Consider the following 16,999-nt stretch of genomic DNA (forward strand, 5'->3'; position numbering starts at 1 on the left):
AGAATAATTCTTTTAGAGAGAGTAATAATATAATTAGAGATATATTCAATTCAACATATCCACGAGTGAATTAATAATCTCTTTAATTGATGCATGCATTAAATACCTTATGCAAATGTTATCGTTTCACACTTTGGACAATAAATGAAGCTTGTTTTAATTAAATTACATGTATATCGAATTCGTATCTAATGCAATCTTTCTGTTCAAATCTTAGGGTGTTCCAACGTGTGATTCAATCTTGTGAAAATAAATTTCCATGTATATCAACTTTGATACATTGCACAGTTCGGCCTGCATTGCATTTACGTAGCGGATGGTGTTGGGGACTAACCCTACATGTTTTTTCGACGTAATTTTCCCGCTATTATTACCGGCAAAGTTTGTCATTTTTACGTGCAAAGTTCGATCTATAATAGGCTGGTTCCCGGTGCTCAAGGAAAAACCGAGGTGAATGTAATAAATATATAATTCAATGCTTTTGTTGTTGGGTATAGAATTTATTTCAGGAGTGAGGCAGGTGTTCCTTGGCCTACCCCTCTTGCACTTTTTCCTTGGGGGTCCCAGGACAGGACATGCCTTATGATGTTAGTATGTGGCTTGCGTAGAGTGAGCCCTATCCACCTCCATCTTCGCTTAAATATCTCCCCATTTATTTGGAGAGAGAGAGAGAGAGAGAGAGAGAGAGAGAGAGAGAGAGAGAGAGAGAATTTGGGCTATGTGGAAGAGATCACTTAATGTGATGAAGTTAACTCAATAAATTTCAAAATTTCTTATCGTGCTAATGTGAAATATTTAATTTACTGAATCAAAAGATGGTGAATTGCCGGAATGACTGGATATTTCTCAAATTTGGCATGAGTTAAGTTCCCGAAATGATTGGTAGTAGTACAATTATTGATCTTGTGGTAACAGATGCATGTGTCTTGTTGGTTGTCGTCTGGAGTCTAAGGACATTTAAAACCGTGAAATGATTGTCATTTTCTATGAAAGCAACAACTTTCAAGTGTATCGTCGTCATCTTCCTATCGGTCTCATATTTGTATCAAACCACCTGCTAATTACCAGTGCGAAATAATTAATAATCTTTAAAAAAAGACGAAGCACACTTGACTCATCGATGCACGTTCTCATCATATAAATACATAGTATGCATGACATTAAGGAAATTAACCCGGAAGTATCGTACTAGGATGTATAAGCAACATGATTAAGAAGTGAACACGTGTCCATTTTACTATACGTGACAATTTTTTTGTTTTTCTAACAGTCATGGTGACCTTAGGATTTGACGACCCTCTGTTTGCACAGTTTGCTTTCTATTCCGTCTTGCTGATTCTGAAGACATTAGCACTCGCCTTGCTGATCATTAGAATTCGCATCAAAAGAAAGGTTTGCTTCATTCTTATAGACAATATTACCAATAAATACTTCATTTACATGCTAGTTTTCAAAGCTTTCCTTAGAGACATTTTTTTCAATTCCCATAATTATACAGACGTGCATTTCCATTGCAGGTGTTTACTTTTCCAGAGGACTGTTCACAACTAATTGTTGGGAAACATCATCTTAAACCCACCTCAGACGATGCTTACATTAAGAGACTGCGGAGGTACGTTAATTAACATAGAATGAAACTACATATTAAAGATTACTATACCGGTAATTTCATCGCCGCAAACCACGGTTTCGAGTCCACACATGCACTCCCTCATGATGATGGAGAGAACGATTAGAAGCACCCGTGGGTAACCGACGATGCAGTAATTTATGAGCAATGGTTTCATATTTTGTCCAAAATCAAAAGTTATTGCTACACGTACATCACCTTTATGTTCCACTGTTTGGATGTTGAATGAGAATTACTCAATAAATTAGTAACAATACATGTATATGGACTTACATCGTCGGAAACCCACGGTCGGTACTCAGGCAACAATATCGCTTGGGAAAAGTGCGACCGACCGTGGGTTTCGACGATGATGGACTTATCTAATATTGTTTTCAGGTGCCATCAAAATAATTTGGAAAACATCTTCCCCTTTGTGACAGTTGGTTTGTTTTACGTCCTGACAGAACCGGAAGCATGGATGGCTGCACTGTACTTCCGATCCTTTGTTGTGTCCCGCATTGTGTACGACACAGCGTTATTACGCGCCCTGCCACAACCGACAAGGACTTTTTCATACCTCGTTGGGGTTATAATATTATGCCTCATGGCTTGGTCAGTTCTTCAGAAAGCACACTATTAGCGGCAGGAATAGTTGCTTCAACCTTGAGCCGTTTGCATTTGCATGTAATGTATTACGTTTGAGTCTAGTATTTGAAGTTAGGACTCCAGAAATAGAACACCCTGAGCTACTTTGTAGATATTTATTTCTATTCAAAAGAGAGTTAAAGCTCAGTGGCGTGTGTTAATTAAACAGTCAATTAATTAACGTTCACGTGCATTCAATAAACCATTAAATATCTCAGGTCTTCAACGACTGTCGTCTCTTTTTCACGTATCCAGCTAAATGCTTTCTCAAAGTATTGAGATCCATGAATAGTATTCCACCAAATATGGTAGATATGATTGCTGTGGCAACGTATCCAATTCCCCGGGAGCTCACTCGTGAATCGTTAATGGATATCTTCTGTCTAATAGCGAAGGAAGTGTTTTTTGGAGAAATGCGTATGGTTTCTACAATCTGTTCGATTCGTTCTGTTAGGTTCAATGTAGGTGTCGCTTTCTGATAGTGACAGACGCATTCCCCAAAGTCTGGAAAAAAGCAAGCAATTAGATATCATAGTAGTGAGCATTATAGTGCTTGGTATCTGTCTCTATCCCCAGGAGAACACATGCCGAATTTATTACGTCAGGAAATAATAGAATTCTAGTTACAGTGTCAGTTGGACGTCTAGGTAACGCGTGGGTGGGTATCTTACTATCCATGATTATAATTTGCAGACGTCTTGACTTCATCCAGAATCTAACTAATATTCTCCCTAAAATCAGCATCGTCAAGAGGTATAAATGCGAAAGAAAAATCTTTGATAATCATTCTTTCACTTTCCACGACTAAAATCCGATGTCTTGTCTTTATTTTGGCTGGTCTTGTTTGAAGCAAAACTCGATGGTTTGAGTGTTCGCTTTGTGACCGGGGGATTGTGGCTTTATGACTCAGCATTGTGGTCACGTAATAGTTTTGCTATTGATTAGGTCGGTCGGTTGTTTTACGTCTCGTCGAGAATTTTTCACTGATCTATTGAGAGGTCACCAGTTGTAGGTGAAGTACCACCAGTAGACATACGCTTTAATGTGCCAACGCCTGCTGCAACACGGGACCTCCGTTTTTAAGGTCATATCCAAAAGATTCATGATTCTCACTTCTAAATGCCGAGAGTTTGGCGAAGGAGCAATCACTACCTATGTTTACATCTTAGTTTTGATGCGACCATGACATGAGGGGGGTGGGGCTCCCGGTTACGAAGCAATTGCAATTGCGAAGCCCTGAGCTACCGCGACCGGTGACGTTGCTGCAAAGATCAGGTTGACGAATGGTTACAATCCAAAACTAAGCAAGAGGTTATGATAGGTAGGTATGAAATAAATAATATGTAAATTGATTAGTAGATCTTTGAAAACTTTAAAGATACTATTTGGAAATGACGTCTAAATAGTATCTTTAAAATGACGTCCTGACAACATGTATAAACAGTAAACACTTTTATTGTCAACCACTTTCTACGTTGGTATATTTAGGACATGCAATAGTTTTTTCCTTCTTATGTTGGAAAATTTTATGTCGTTCGAACAAGATATTATCTCGTTCGAACGACTTATTATCTCGTTCGAACGACATAATATCTCGTTCGCACGACATAATATCTCGTTCGAACAACTTATTATCTCGTTCGCACGAGATAATATCTCTTTCGCACGAGATAATATCTCGTTTGAACGAGATAATATTTCATTCGCACGACATAATATCTCGTTCGCACGACTTATTATGTTGTTCGCCGATACAAGTTTTTGTATTCTTTTTTTTACTTTACACTTACTATATAATTAACTGACCAAGTCTATGGTATTCAGAAGTTGACTTCAGTATTTAATATGGATGAGGGAAAAGTTGGAAATTTTAATCATGTGCCTCTAATAGTACTCTTTGTGTAAATGGAATTAACTAGTTATTTCTTCGAAAAACAAAAGGACCGTTGCAAAATAAAAGAAATGAACTACATGTACACATTTAAATATATATCAAAAATACGTTCTTTGATTTCTGTGAGCGAGGGTGGTGGCGTCAAAGTTAAAAACAAATGTCATGAGAGTGTAAATTCTGCAACTTGAATTATCCTTAAAATTATTCATTCTCTGCATAAAAGATGTGCATGAATTCACTTGCACTTTCGTGGTGAACATCATGATTGACCAGTTGATTGGTTATAGTTTATATCCCTTATAAGATTATTTCACACAAAACAACATATTTTCTGTATTTCATACATGTATTGTGGAAGCCAACAAAACAGGAATATACACCTTGGTAACTAATTTAAAATGAGTCTCGCTTGGGTTTTTGCACCCCTCACTCATGGTTAAACTTACATTATATATATGTAACCTTGTTTGAATATGAAATTATTCGTCCCCCACCCCCACCCCGCAATGTAAAATTCCCTAAGTTAGGGCTTTCTACGTATTGGTAGAGGCATTGGGTATTGAAGACTTTAAACCAATGATACATGATAACATAAAAAAGGTATCAGTTATCCAGAAATCATAATTATAGCACCTACTGCAAAACATATGTATTTAATTCAAAACACAATTATAGAAAGTTGAATGTTGCTATAGCTGTTGAATGAATTAAAACCCTCTTTGTTATCATTTAAGTTTGAGTTTTCATGATCACACAGTGGAATTTCATATTAAAGAAATATACAGTCCTGATTGGTATTTAAAAATGACTACACAAAATAAAAGTTTTAAAAAATAAGGAAATTATGTCGTTCGCACGAGATAAGTCGTGCGAACGAGATAATTATCTCGTGCGAACGAGATCTTATGTCGTGCGAACGAGATATTATGTCGTGCGAACGAGATAATAAGTCGTGCGAACGAGATAATAAGTCGTGCGAACGAGATATTATCTCATGCGAACGAGATAATATCTCGTGCGAACGAGATAATAAGTCGTTCGAACGAGATAATATCTCGTGCGAACGAGATAATATTTTCCAACATAAGAAGGAAAAAAAAATTTGCATGTCCTAAATATACCACCGTATGTTTCAACGTAATCGAAGGTTGTGTATACGTCATTTATCTGCTGTGTCATCAACATGACTCTTCCTTTCGCTATCCGTTTTAACTGTCAACAGTGGTTTATAATAGGATATTGACATATACAGTCAATGCAGAAACGTCTTAAAAGAAAGTGCAATGTTATATGATAAGAGAGCATTGCCGGATTTAGAAATCGCTTTTGAAAACGCTAAAAATTTACGTTCTTGTTCGAACTATTATATTCTAAATATAGATCGTAGGTTCGACCCCCGTTTGTGCTTTGGGCGTGTAAAAATAGGTATTGACTGTTCCTACGCCAAATGCTCGGCTCTTATAAAGCGATAGTCGCGAGACCAAAGTCCCTTATCGCGACAGGCATTGGCACGTTAAGGAACACTGCTCGGCACTTAGCACAATACAGAGGCTAAAATTTGTGACACTTCACCTACAGCTACTAAGGATGTCTCGGCATTAGTAAAAAAAAATCAACAAGAGGCCCATGGGCCTAGAATCGCTCTTCTGATACATTGTAGAACAGGGAAAATTCTCATTGACCAAGATTCATTAATTAACAAAGTTTGATGATGTTAAGTCAAATAGTACCTGAAAATTTAAATGTAACTGTCCAAAAGTAGGTCACGGTGACCCACTTTTGGTCGACACACTGAAGACTCAAGATGCATCAACTGACAAGTCAAATAGTATTCAAATATAGCCGTCAAATTCCAAAAGAAGGCCACAGTGACCTACTTTTTGGTCGACACACTCCAAAGACTCAAGATGCATCAACTGACAAAGTTTGATAATTGAAGTCAAATAGTATCTGAAATATTCAGATATAAACGTCAAATTCCAAAAGTAGGTCACAGTGACTACTTTTTGGTCGACACACTCTGAAGACTCAAGACCCATCAACTGACAAAGTTTGATGATTATAAGTCAAATAGTATCTGAAATATTCAAATATAGCAGTCAAAATCCAAAAATAGGACACGGTGACCTACTTTTTAGTCAACATACTCTGAAGACTCAACATGCATCAACTGACAAAGTTTGATAATTGTAAGTCAAATAGTATCTGAAATATTAAAATATAGCCGTCAAATTCCAAAAGTAGGTCACAGTGACCTACTTTTTGGTCAACAAACTATGAAGACTCAAGATGCATCAACTGACAAAGTTTGATGATCCTAGCTTTCATACATAGCGGCTAAGCCCGTTTTGGGCCCGAACTCTGTGATACCATAAATATAGATATTTATGGTATCACAGAGTTCGGGCCCAAAACGGGCTTAGCCCCTGTGCTTTCAGTGTCCAAAATATGCATTTAAAATTGAAAATGTGAAATTTGAATGTCTACAAAATTCAAAAAGTAGGTCACTGTGACCTACTTTTTTAATAAATATGTTTCGAGGCCTCTAGACGCATCAACTTACAAGGTTTGATGATTCTAAACCTCTCGGTATCTGAAATAACAACCTAAAATGTATTCATAAATGATTAGTCATAAAATTCAGAAAGTAGGTCATGGTGACATACTTTTTACATGACGCTCTTCAAGGTCCCATGATCCATCAACTGACAACTTTTGATGATCATAGGCTCAAAAGTGTCCAAGATATGCATCAAAATCCATTTAATAATAATTACCTGCGAAATTCAAAAGGTAGGTCATCATGACCTACTTTTGAGACAATATGATATTAGGTCCTAAGATACATCAACTGACAAAGTTTGATGATCCTAGTCCTTATACTAAGCAAAATATCAAAGTTTTAACATAACAAAATTTAAGGTCAACTTTGAAGTGACCTTGAGACCACACCCTTTGCCCCAGGATGATGCCTTGAACAATTTTTTATCTACAACCTATCCTCATCCTTATGCATAAGTTTGGTGATAATTTGCCCAGTGGTTCTTGAGAAGAGGGTTTTTTTTAGCAACCATTGCTTTTGTTTGCATTTTCCTAATTATCTCCCCTTGTTAAAGGGTCACAACCCTAGTTTTAGTATAAATGAAAGCCCTTGGGCCAAGGATACCCTGTGACAAATTTGACAAAAATTGGCCAAGGAGTTCTTGAGATATAGTCCTTTTTCCAAAAAGTTGACGCACACCGCACGCCAGACATATGGCCATATGATTAGCTCTTTGAGCCTTCGGCTCAGAAGAGCTAAAAATCCAGAAGGGACGTAAAACAAAGTATTTATTCTTAACAAGGAGTCATTCATCGGAGAGATTCATCATATCATATTGCTTGTTCCGAATAGTCAAAGACATTGGAGGGGGGGGTGTACTTCTTATCAAATATATCTGCAAATCACCAACAACCATCCCCTCCCCATAGCTCCTCGGTCTGCTATGGAATTTCCTCTTCGTTTGGATTAACACATACTAGTATACATATACCGTATAACGTTCCGCTTGGATATTCTCTATTCCTGTATATGGCAACATGTGACGCAAAGTTGCTAAAACACGATATTAGTTTGGCTTCTTTATTTTGGAGTTTTCGCTCCTTCGCTCTCGTAACTCACCCTCGTAACTTTGCACCCCAAAGTCGAGTCTACGCCCTATAAATATACTTAAAGACAAGATGAAGCAAAGAGCTCCGACGGAATACTCCATACGATAGAGTACAGATACCTCTGAGTCAAAGATACCGAAAATGTTGCTATATTTGACAAGAAACTTATATTTTTCAAACTTACTGATGTTTTATCGATTATTTGAAAAGAGACCTATAAACACATGAGACAACTAAATTTCCATTAAAAACACCTACAAACGTATATCATATGATTCGGAAGTCGATTTCACCATAAGTTTGGGACTTTGTGTGGCACAAATATTGATAAAATCCCTTCCAGAAACAACATAAACCTGTTATATAGGATTATACTGGTAGCTGATAGTTCCACTAACTAGTGAAACTGGCCACATCCAGCATTTAAGAGAGTTCGATCCTGTTCTTATTTCAATGCATACTTACGGGGGAAACAAATATTTTTCTCCTTAACAGATATGATTGCATGGCGAAAAGTTTTACCCGATTGCTGTTCACCGCACGAACGTTTACAAACATGCTGACTGGCAGCACAATGGCTGTTAGGATCTAATAAACAGACTCGGTGGAGTTTGGTTTTGGTAACGTCTATTATTGCTGAAATGGAAATCATACACATTTAATCAAAGTCTCAAATCAAAATCAATCATTTCATCAACGCACATACGAGGGGAAAAAATTGAGGTAGAGTTAAAAGTAAAAACGAATATTGCATATCTCAAAATAACATGATACGGTCTGAAGTGGCGAATCCAGAAAATTCTCAAAGGTATGGGGTTTGTATCCTAAGTTTGTACCTTTGGCGCCCCCAAAAAGGGATTGAAAACCCCAAAAATGGCAAAAAATAAACACTTTTGTTACCAATATTCAATCATTTCTATTACAAATATTGCAACCCCTGTAATCCCCGTCTAGATCCGCCACTGTATGTGTGCACCTTTGATGACACATCGTTTGATGAACAAGCGGTGAATAGGAGAAGGGCGATGGTGTTTGTCCAGTCGATACAAATTGTCACTCGTCATCAGTCCGCAGCTATGAACGTTGTCGTTGTAATTGAAACCAGAACACTGGTGGCCAGAGTTTGAAACGAAATTATTACATCTGTTCTTGCAGATGGAAACACTGGTATTTTGTATGTGTTCCGTTGCCAAAATATTACCAAAAGCTCTCTGTTTCACCTCGTAAAGACTGCCATCTAGACAGGAAACACATTTTATTAAAGTAAAAATACTGATACTATAAATCTATTCAAACTTTAGAAAAATATATTCACGTACTGTTGTGTTCCTCGCACATAAACATTTTCTCAGATTGAGAGCAGTCTGACGTCTCCATTGTCACTTGCGAATTTCGCAGACTGCCAAACACGCAGTACCTGTGGTTGGAAGTGTTGAGTGGACTCTCACCCCATACCGCTACCACCGGCTCTTGGCAGGAACTCTCCCATTTAAAACGGTTTCTCTCTTCCTTATTTGGCACGTGAAGCCCAATCCAAAACTGAAGGTCTCTAGGTAAGAAATTAGATATTTTACATGGTCCAGTGATATCAATAATTCATCCAAAGGTCCAATCTGATCAAAATCGGATTTGATTATACTCAGATTGTCCAAAGGTCATGCACACAAAATTTTCAAACCAAACTTTAGATTCTTTGAAACTTTTTTTTTCACTAAGAGGCTCCACATAGGGCAAAGTAGTACAAAAATATATTCAATAATAAACAATGTTGAACACAACAGGAATACCATTTGAATATGGACATTACTATCTTTAAAAAAATTGACAAAACCTATCATGGTAAATTTGTCTTCACAATTCATTAATTCGCTATAGCTAATAGTATTTAAACAATCAGTTAGGCGTTTACACCTTTCTGAAATAAATTAAGTACAGTTGAACAAATAATTGAATTCATCACCTAATTCTTGTTTGTTACAATGAGTACATATTTGTTCAGACCTATCAATACTTAAAAACCTGCCAGTTTCAATTGGCAATTTATGGCTACTACATCTGAAGCGCCAAAGATTATACAATAAGTCATGTGGTAATATAGGTAAATAAATAAATCTTGTGGTAATATAGTTAAATAATTTTCAAAACCAAAAGTTGTCTTACACATATAGCACCAAATAAATATGTCTTATACATCCTATAATTAGAACATTTGGACGAGTTATATACTTGATATTTCCAGGTTTTAACAAAAAGAGTCATACAAAGCCTGTTTAACCTTTTTAGATAGATAAAAATTAACATGTACATGCTGATCATTCCATATCTGGATATCATCAGTCCTGATTAAGAAATCTTTTATACAGTTTAACCACTTTGAGTGATACACTTTCCCCTTATCTAACTTATATAAAATGCTGTACAAAGAATAGATCTTTTCATGTTTACCATTTACAATGCGTTCCCAAAAAACCAATCATTCCTGCACTAATATGAATAGATATAGGTATTCTACCAGGTTCACCATGCATCATGCATGTCGGTGTACATTTTTTAACTTTCAGTATATTTCTACAAAATTCAAGATGCAATCTTTCAATTGTTATAGTAATATATATCTATAGGTAAACATGATTTTCTAGAATTGCGTAATACATAAAACATTCCTTGCTTGTTGAACAAGTCTATCTTTACAACCCTCTCTAGAAAATTTAATTCCTAAATATTAAAATCCATCAACTGCAGACAATTGTTCACCTGATATTGTCTACATTACAATTCTTCCAAAAAATGTCAACTCTGGTTTTTTCAGCATTGACCTTTAGATTCCAAGTCTGACAATACAAGAACATTGCATTCAAAGAAGATTGTACTTCTTCTGCAGATTCAGCTATAATATTACAGTGTCGTCAACATATAAATGCGCTGTACAATATTTGCCGTCAGATTACCACTACGCACTTCTTCCGCGCCAGGAAAACAGCCCCACCCAACTGTTTATTCAACAACCTTTATTTTCTCTTTTTGATTAAATTTTTTTTACTTTAATTAGATCTAAGATAAAGAAATGATAAAAAATATAAGGATTAACTGTCTGTTTTTTTGTTTTTGTTTTTGTTGTTGTTTTTGTTTTTTTGGTTTTTTTTTTTGTTTTAGTTTTCTGGTGTTAGTAGTCAGTTACCCTCCGTGGTAATTTCAACAAGTTAATTATCATGGTCTGGAAGAAGGAAAAATGAACCCGAACAAGGTCAATAACACTATTGCACCCTATTATTGCTTATGATGTTTTGACAGTGATTCCAAGATTCAGAAATACTCGTGTTATTTTTACAATCGAAAACTGCTTCTTAGTATACATTGTTTTGAACTAGTATTTCAAATATCATGAATAAGATCACTGCTAATGACTTACTTCACAGAACTCCACGGTTTTCTCGTCAAAAAGTAATGTAAAGCATCCAGCTTCTCTTGAGAATCGATGGTCAACAGAGTTTGATTCATGGCGTGACAGAATTTGTATGCTTTATTCCAAGTTATGAGTGCTGTGTATAAAGTCACCCTAGCAGTCTGAATGCAACTACTAAGGCAATTTGGTGTACCTACAAAGATAGTTGGAATGGTGCAATAAAGCATACGATTTTTGAATAAGGGAGCTTATGTTTGCGTAAACAATTTCCTGAAATTAATGAACATTTTACCTATCAATCCAATGGTGAAGAAACATATCATCAGCCTCATTGTCTTCTCCTGTTGCAAAATACCATATAATATCAACAGGTATAAACGTAGAAACTAGAGCGTGTTCAGACTGCAATACTCCACTAAACCAGAGCGTGTTCAGACTGCAATACTCCACTAAACCAGAGCGTGTTCAGACTGCAATACTCCACCAAAACCACTCACCTTCCCCTAAAAGTTTCTTCCCATTAAAAGCTATAGATGTGGACACTTTTCAAAATCTAATTGCTTTGTTCCAAGAGATCCGATTTTTGCAAGCTGTCCAGGCCGCACATGATACATGTATATGAGAGATCGAAGCCGTTGACTTCTAGCGTTCAATGCATACATGTCAGTGATCGATCTTGATATTTGGCAGCTAGCAGGAGATACTGTATTATATAGGTGATAAAATTAATTAACTATAGGTCAAGACACGAGAAAAGTAAAGTAAGTGGTATGTGCTTGCGGTACAGGGACCTTATTTACAAAACCTCCGCTTATACACCAGGGCCTGCTAACGACTTCATTTTTCTGTTTTTTTTTTTTTTTTGGTATTCACTAGAAAATAAACCAAATTTGCTACAAATTATCTTTGGATAAAGGGGATTCAAGTTTATCTAAATGAAGGAACACACTATTTTCAAAGGGGATCATGAAAAATTGAATGTTACATCTTCAAGATTTTCTTCACAAGAACCAATAGGCGGACCACACTCTCTTCAAAGAGGAGATAACTTTAACACTTATGCCTATATCCCCTTCTGAGGTATAGGCATCAACAGCTGCCTCTCAGCATTCCCAGTCCTGTTAGATCTTCTCCAGTTCCCTCCAAGTGTGATCCTTCTGTATGGTGTTAACCTGCAAGTTTCATCTCCAGGGTCTTCCTCTTTTATTAAATTGCCTCTGGGGATTCCAGGACAAGGCCTGGCAAGTGATGTTATTGGGCGGCTTTCGCAGTGTGTGTCCAGTCCACATCAATCTGATCTCTACTTCTGATGGTAGTTGGCTGGTTTTCTGTCATAGATCTGTGTTGCTGGTGGTATATGGTCAGTGAATTTGGATGGTTTTCTGTTAATAGGTATTCTGAACCCCAAATGAAAGACACCACAGAGTCCTCCACATCTGCTTCTTACTTGGATATTTTATTGAAAATGAATATTAACGGCAAACTAACAACTCAACTTTATGACAGACGGGGATGATTTCAGTTTCTCCATCAAGAACTTCCCATACACTGTATATATGTTGCAGTGTTCCATTATCATCTGCATATTATGGTGTATAGATCTCCCAACTGATTCGATAAACAATAGCTTGTTCTACGTATGATCAATTTTTAAACCGGGCAGGCCACTGACAAACAAGATGATCTTACAGGGATTTCAACAGTCTCGTTAACAGTTAGAATTTCGCAAATTCTATGGTCGTTATAATGATCTAGTTTGCCAGTACAATCTATCTTTGGGTCAAATGTTGTCTGACATGTTTCATACCGATTGTTAGGTCGCTCTTGGCACACTGATTTTGAATACGGATTACTTCGTTTACCTGATCAATATATATGTGTTACCGGTCGAAAAGAGATGCTTACTCCTCCTACCTGATCCCACCTCTGGTATATCCAGGGGTTCGTGTTTGCCCAACTCTCTATTTTGTGTTCCTTAAAAGAGTTATGAGATTGATCACTGTTCGTTATCTTCGCCTTTCGTCGGTGAATGTCCGAATTTTTCGCATGGTTGTTTTCGTCGTTCTTCAGTTTTCTAGGCCATATAACAGCACCAATTTAACATCTGTATTAAACAGATGGATTTTGGTACTTTTTGTGATTTGGTAAGATTTCCAGTTGTTTTTGATGGTTCTAAAAGCTGCTCCTGTCTCTCCAATACGGAGTTTTAAATCTGCATCTGTTCCTCCTTGTTGGAAGATGACACTACTTATATTAGGTAGGCGAATGTTTAGAACTACTTACTCTATATCACTAGTTCCAAGTTTCAAAGATTCTGAACTAAATGTGTTAACTCAGTATTTGGGTCTTCTGTGGGTGGAGGATCTCGGGGCCTACTTGCTGGTAGTTGTGAGAAAGCAGGCCTAGATCATCTGCAAAGTCCAAATCGTCCATTCGTGTCCATAGGATCCACTAATGCCGGTTTTGTCCCATCTGTTGTCTTCTTCATTATGCAATGAGCAGGAAGAACAACGAAGACGGGAGACATATTTGACGAACTCCGGTTTTCACGTCCAATTGTCATGTCAGCTTCCCTCCATAGACTACCTGGCACGCCATTCCTTCGTATGATTTCACGATCAGTTTTGACAGTATCCCGTAATAACTACCAAAGGGTGTCACGGTGGAGGCTGTCAAATGTATTACGATGATCAAAGTTAATGTATAGCAAGGTATTCCACTCCAGGGTTTGCTCAAGGATGATTCACAGAGTGGTGATCTGGTCCGTGCAGGATCCGTTGCGTCAAAAGCCCGTCTGGTTGTCTCGGGGCTTTTCATCCACTACATGTCTCATACGCCCCAAGAGAGTCTTGTTGAAGTTACCTATAGGGACGTAATGCCTCGTTACTTTTCATAGTTGGTGAGGTTTCCTTTGTCGGTAACTTTATGATGTGTCCGTACTTCTAGTATGTAGTGTCTCCTCACTCCAGGTCTTCTCAAACAGAGGAAGCAGCATATCTGCCACTGTCGCGATGTTTGCCGCGAGGCCTTCAGCTGGGATCCCGTCTGGCCCTGCTGCCTTGTCGTTCTTCATCCTCTTGATGGCACGTGCTACCTCTTCCTTTGTTGCCTCATCACAATTTATGCGTAGGTCTCTTTCTGTTTCTGAGATGACTGGATTATTGCTTGGAGCTGAGCTGTTTAGCAGCTGAACTGTTTAGCCCATATTTCTGATTGTCATTCTGGGTCAATGATGGTTGACCCTCTCTAGTTTCTGATGGGTCTTTGTGGTAGACTGTATTTGCCTGCTAACTTCCTGGTCGTGTCATGGAGTTCTTTCATACTCTGAGTCTGGACCACTTCTTCCGTACGTCTCCATATGAGTGAAAAATTCTCAAGCGGGACGTTAATCAATACAATCAATCACTACTCTCTCGTCGGTCAAGTGCTGGCAGTACTCTCTTGTCTTTCTTAACACTATGCCGAACTTCTGTGTTGACCTCACTGTACTCCGTCTGTGCTGCAGCTTAATTTGCTCGCTATTGGATGATTTTTTTCCTTGGTCTGGTAGTTCTTTGCATGTTGTTTTGATAAAAAAATTTGTCTGTGGACATGGAGTATCTTCCTTCAATAGCACCTCCAGGACTTGGAACCCGTTGCAGTCACAAGGTGCATGTGGTCTGCTTCCCTTAATTTTAGTCGCACGTCCTGAAGTGACGTAGTCTATATTAAGATTCAAGAAAAAATTGATGTTACGTTTTACAAATCTTCTCAAGACTTTGCCCAAAGCATCCCTGGTAAAGGGTTTTCATGTTTGTTCTGAAAGTAAAGGGTCATGTCATTTTACAAGGACGGGATAATTAGAAATTGTGAAAATGAGAAGGACTTAGAAATCGTCTTCTCTTGTACCACTGGATTTACAACTACAGAACCTGGGCAGAAGTATCGTCATATCCTATATATATATGAAGATGAAAAACATTTTTTACTTGATTGTCCTGTGTATGAACATATTAGAAAAATGCATTCAAAACTACTAGATATTAATACCTTATTTTGTTTACTAAATCCACATAACCTTGTATCTACAAAACAAACCTGTCTATACATCAGAGACTGTTTTAATGTTAGAAATAAGTTTTCAACAGTTTGATATTTTGTAATGTATCAATATATATGTGTATCTATGTATGGCTAACAACACATTCTTATATAATGTGCTTTAGTGCCAATAAAGAATTGAATTGAAAAAAAAAATATATAGTGTAAATTCAAGTTTGTTCTGAAAATGATAGGCTGTGGGCTTAGAATGAGCCCACGATTTCAAGGTGGTGAAACTTTCATAGGAGTATGTATATATATGTCAAATGATTTTTTTAAAAAAAGCATCCTCGTGTAGTTTCAGTTAATTCAAATTACCCCCCCCCCCCCCCCCCCGTGTGCTTACGTAATTGATACGTATACTGTAAGCAAATTTGAACCTTGTCAGTATTGTTTCATCTAGACAATCACATGTAGGCTATACATGTATCACTCTTGGTGAGGATTATCTAGATGGGTATCTCTGCTGACGCTTTATCCCTTCCTTATAAAAAATTTATTGAATGTTTACTAAAATAAAGAAAACTGTGTTTTCAAAAGTAAACCCACATTCCAAGGTCAGGATTGTGACACATTGAGATAGAATCTATATTCCTGCAATTTTTCAAATCATGTGATTCAAGCGTTTGTTACTATTAAACATCTAAACGTAACTAATTTAGAAAACTAAAAAGTGTGACATTTATGTAGTTATTCTAACCACAAATTCTTAGAAGTTGTATAGAAAAGAATACTATAAGTCAACTATCATATTTGCCGCCATTCCGGAATTATCCGAAAGAATTGCATTATGGGTAAACATCTTCGAAGCGTGCATGATCAAGGAAAAAATCGAAAGAAGGGCGTTGCATAGAAATTAAAATGGTCATTTAGGAAGGAAAAACGGAGATCATTTATAACTGAAGAAGATCCGTTGTTTAAGGTAAGTTGTCAACCTCGAAAAAGCATTTTAAAATCAATTTAAGCCACGAAAATATGATTACGGGCGATAACTTCAAAGCTGTAATGATGATGGCGATTATGTGGTTAACTGCCCTTGTAGTTGGTGAGCAAGGGCGACAATTGATTGCGTTGATATCGCGACTGGGTAGATATAGAGCAATTGTGGGGGTTTTCATATGGTTGAACTGGAAATGAACGATGTATTTGTTGAAATTTGGGGTTGTTTGCCTTAAAAGACGTCCACATTCTTTTGTTTCCGCTTGCCATTTTCAATATGGCGGAAAATTTATGCTCAAAGTGAAGCCGGTTGACGACCCGTCTAGATCTAGCAAATCATCTGTATCATCTTGGTCAGAGTACTGAGTTCATTAGAAGTCAGAATTACGCCTATATCATAGCAGGATAACTTCTAAAATGCTAAAATAAAACGCCTTTCACAATGTTTTGTTTTTGTTGATTTTGATAGAAATATATTGAAATTACTGACTAATGTGGGTCATGGGTCATAGTTCATCGACACCATGTGACAACTGCAAAAGTATTAGTTTAAATGATAGAGAATATAAATATTGTAAAATTTAATTATTTCAGAATGGAAAATTTGAGTGAACAAAGTGTTGATGTCAGTTCAAATGGGAAACATTCAGAGGTAATTTGTAAATTATTTTTTGCATATTTAATATGTACAATATCTGAAAGTAAATGTGTGCATTTGCTGTATTGGCCCATGGATTTACATAGCTTAAATCTCTTTATATTTGGAAATATGTAG

At 37.0% G+C, this 16,999-nt stretch overlaps 1 protein-coding gene across 2 annotated transcripts in view; it reads left to right on the forward strand.

Annotated features, from left to right (window-relative positions):
- The first annotated feature begins 1,181 nt into the window (after positions 1 to 1,181).
- The window catches only part of LOC125679360 (protein hsr-9-like), a 31,277-nt gene continuing 15,459 nt past the window's right edge, over positions 1,182 to 16,999 (forward strand). Inside the window, exons 1-3 of one of the 2 annotated variants that reach the window (XM_048918535.2) lie at positions 1,182 to 1,392; positions 1,518 to 1,612; positions 16,819 to 16,876. In XM_048918535.2, the coding sequence (XP_048774492.1) occupies positions 1,273 to 1,392; positions 1,518 to 1,612; positions 16,819 to 16,876 (273 nt within the window). In that variant the 5' untranslated portion in view covers positions 1,182 to 1,272. Of the gene's footprint in view, positions 1,393 to 1,517; positions 1,613 to 16,057; positions 16,208 to 16,818; positions 16,877 to 16,999 lie in introns of those variants that run through there. The other variant, XM_048918534.2, reaches the window with a different exon arrangement.

The sequence above is a fragment of the Ostrea edulis genome, chromosome 2 (genome assembly GCF_947568905.1).
Source record: "Ostrea edulis chromosome 2, xbOstEdul1.1, whole genome shotgun sequence".
NCBI lineage: Eukaryota > Metazoa > Mollusca > Bivalvia > Ostreida > Ostreidae > Ostrea > Ostrea edulis.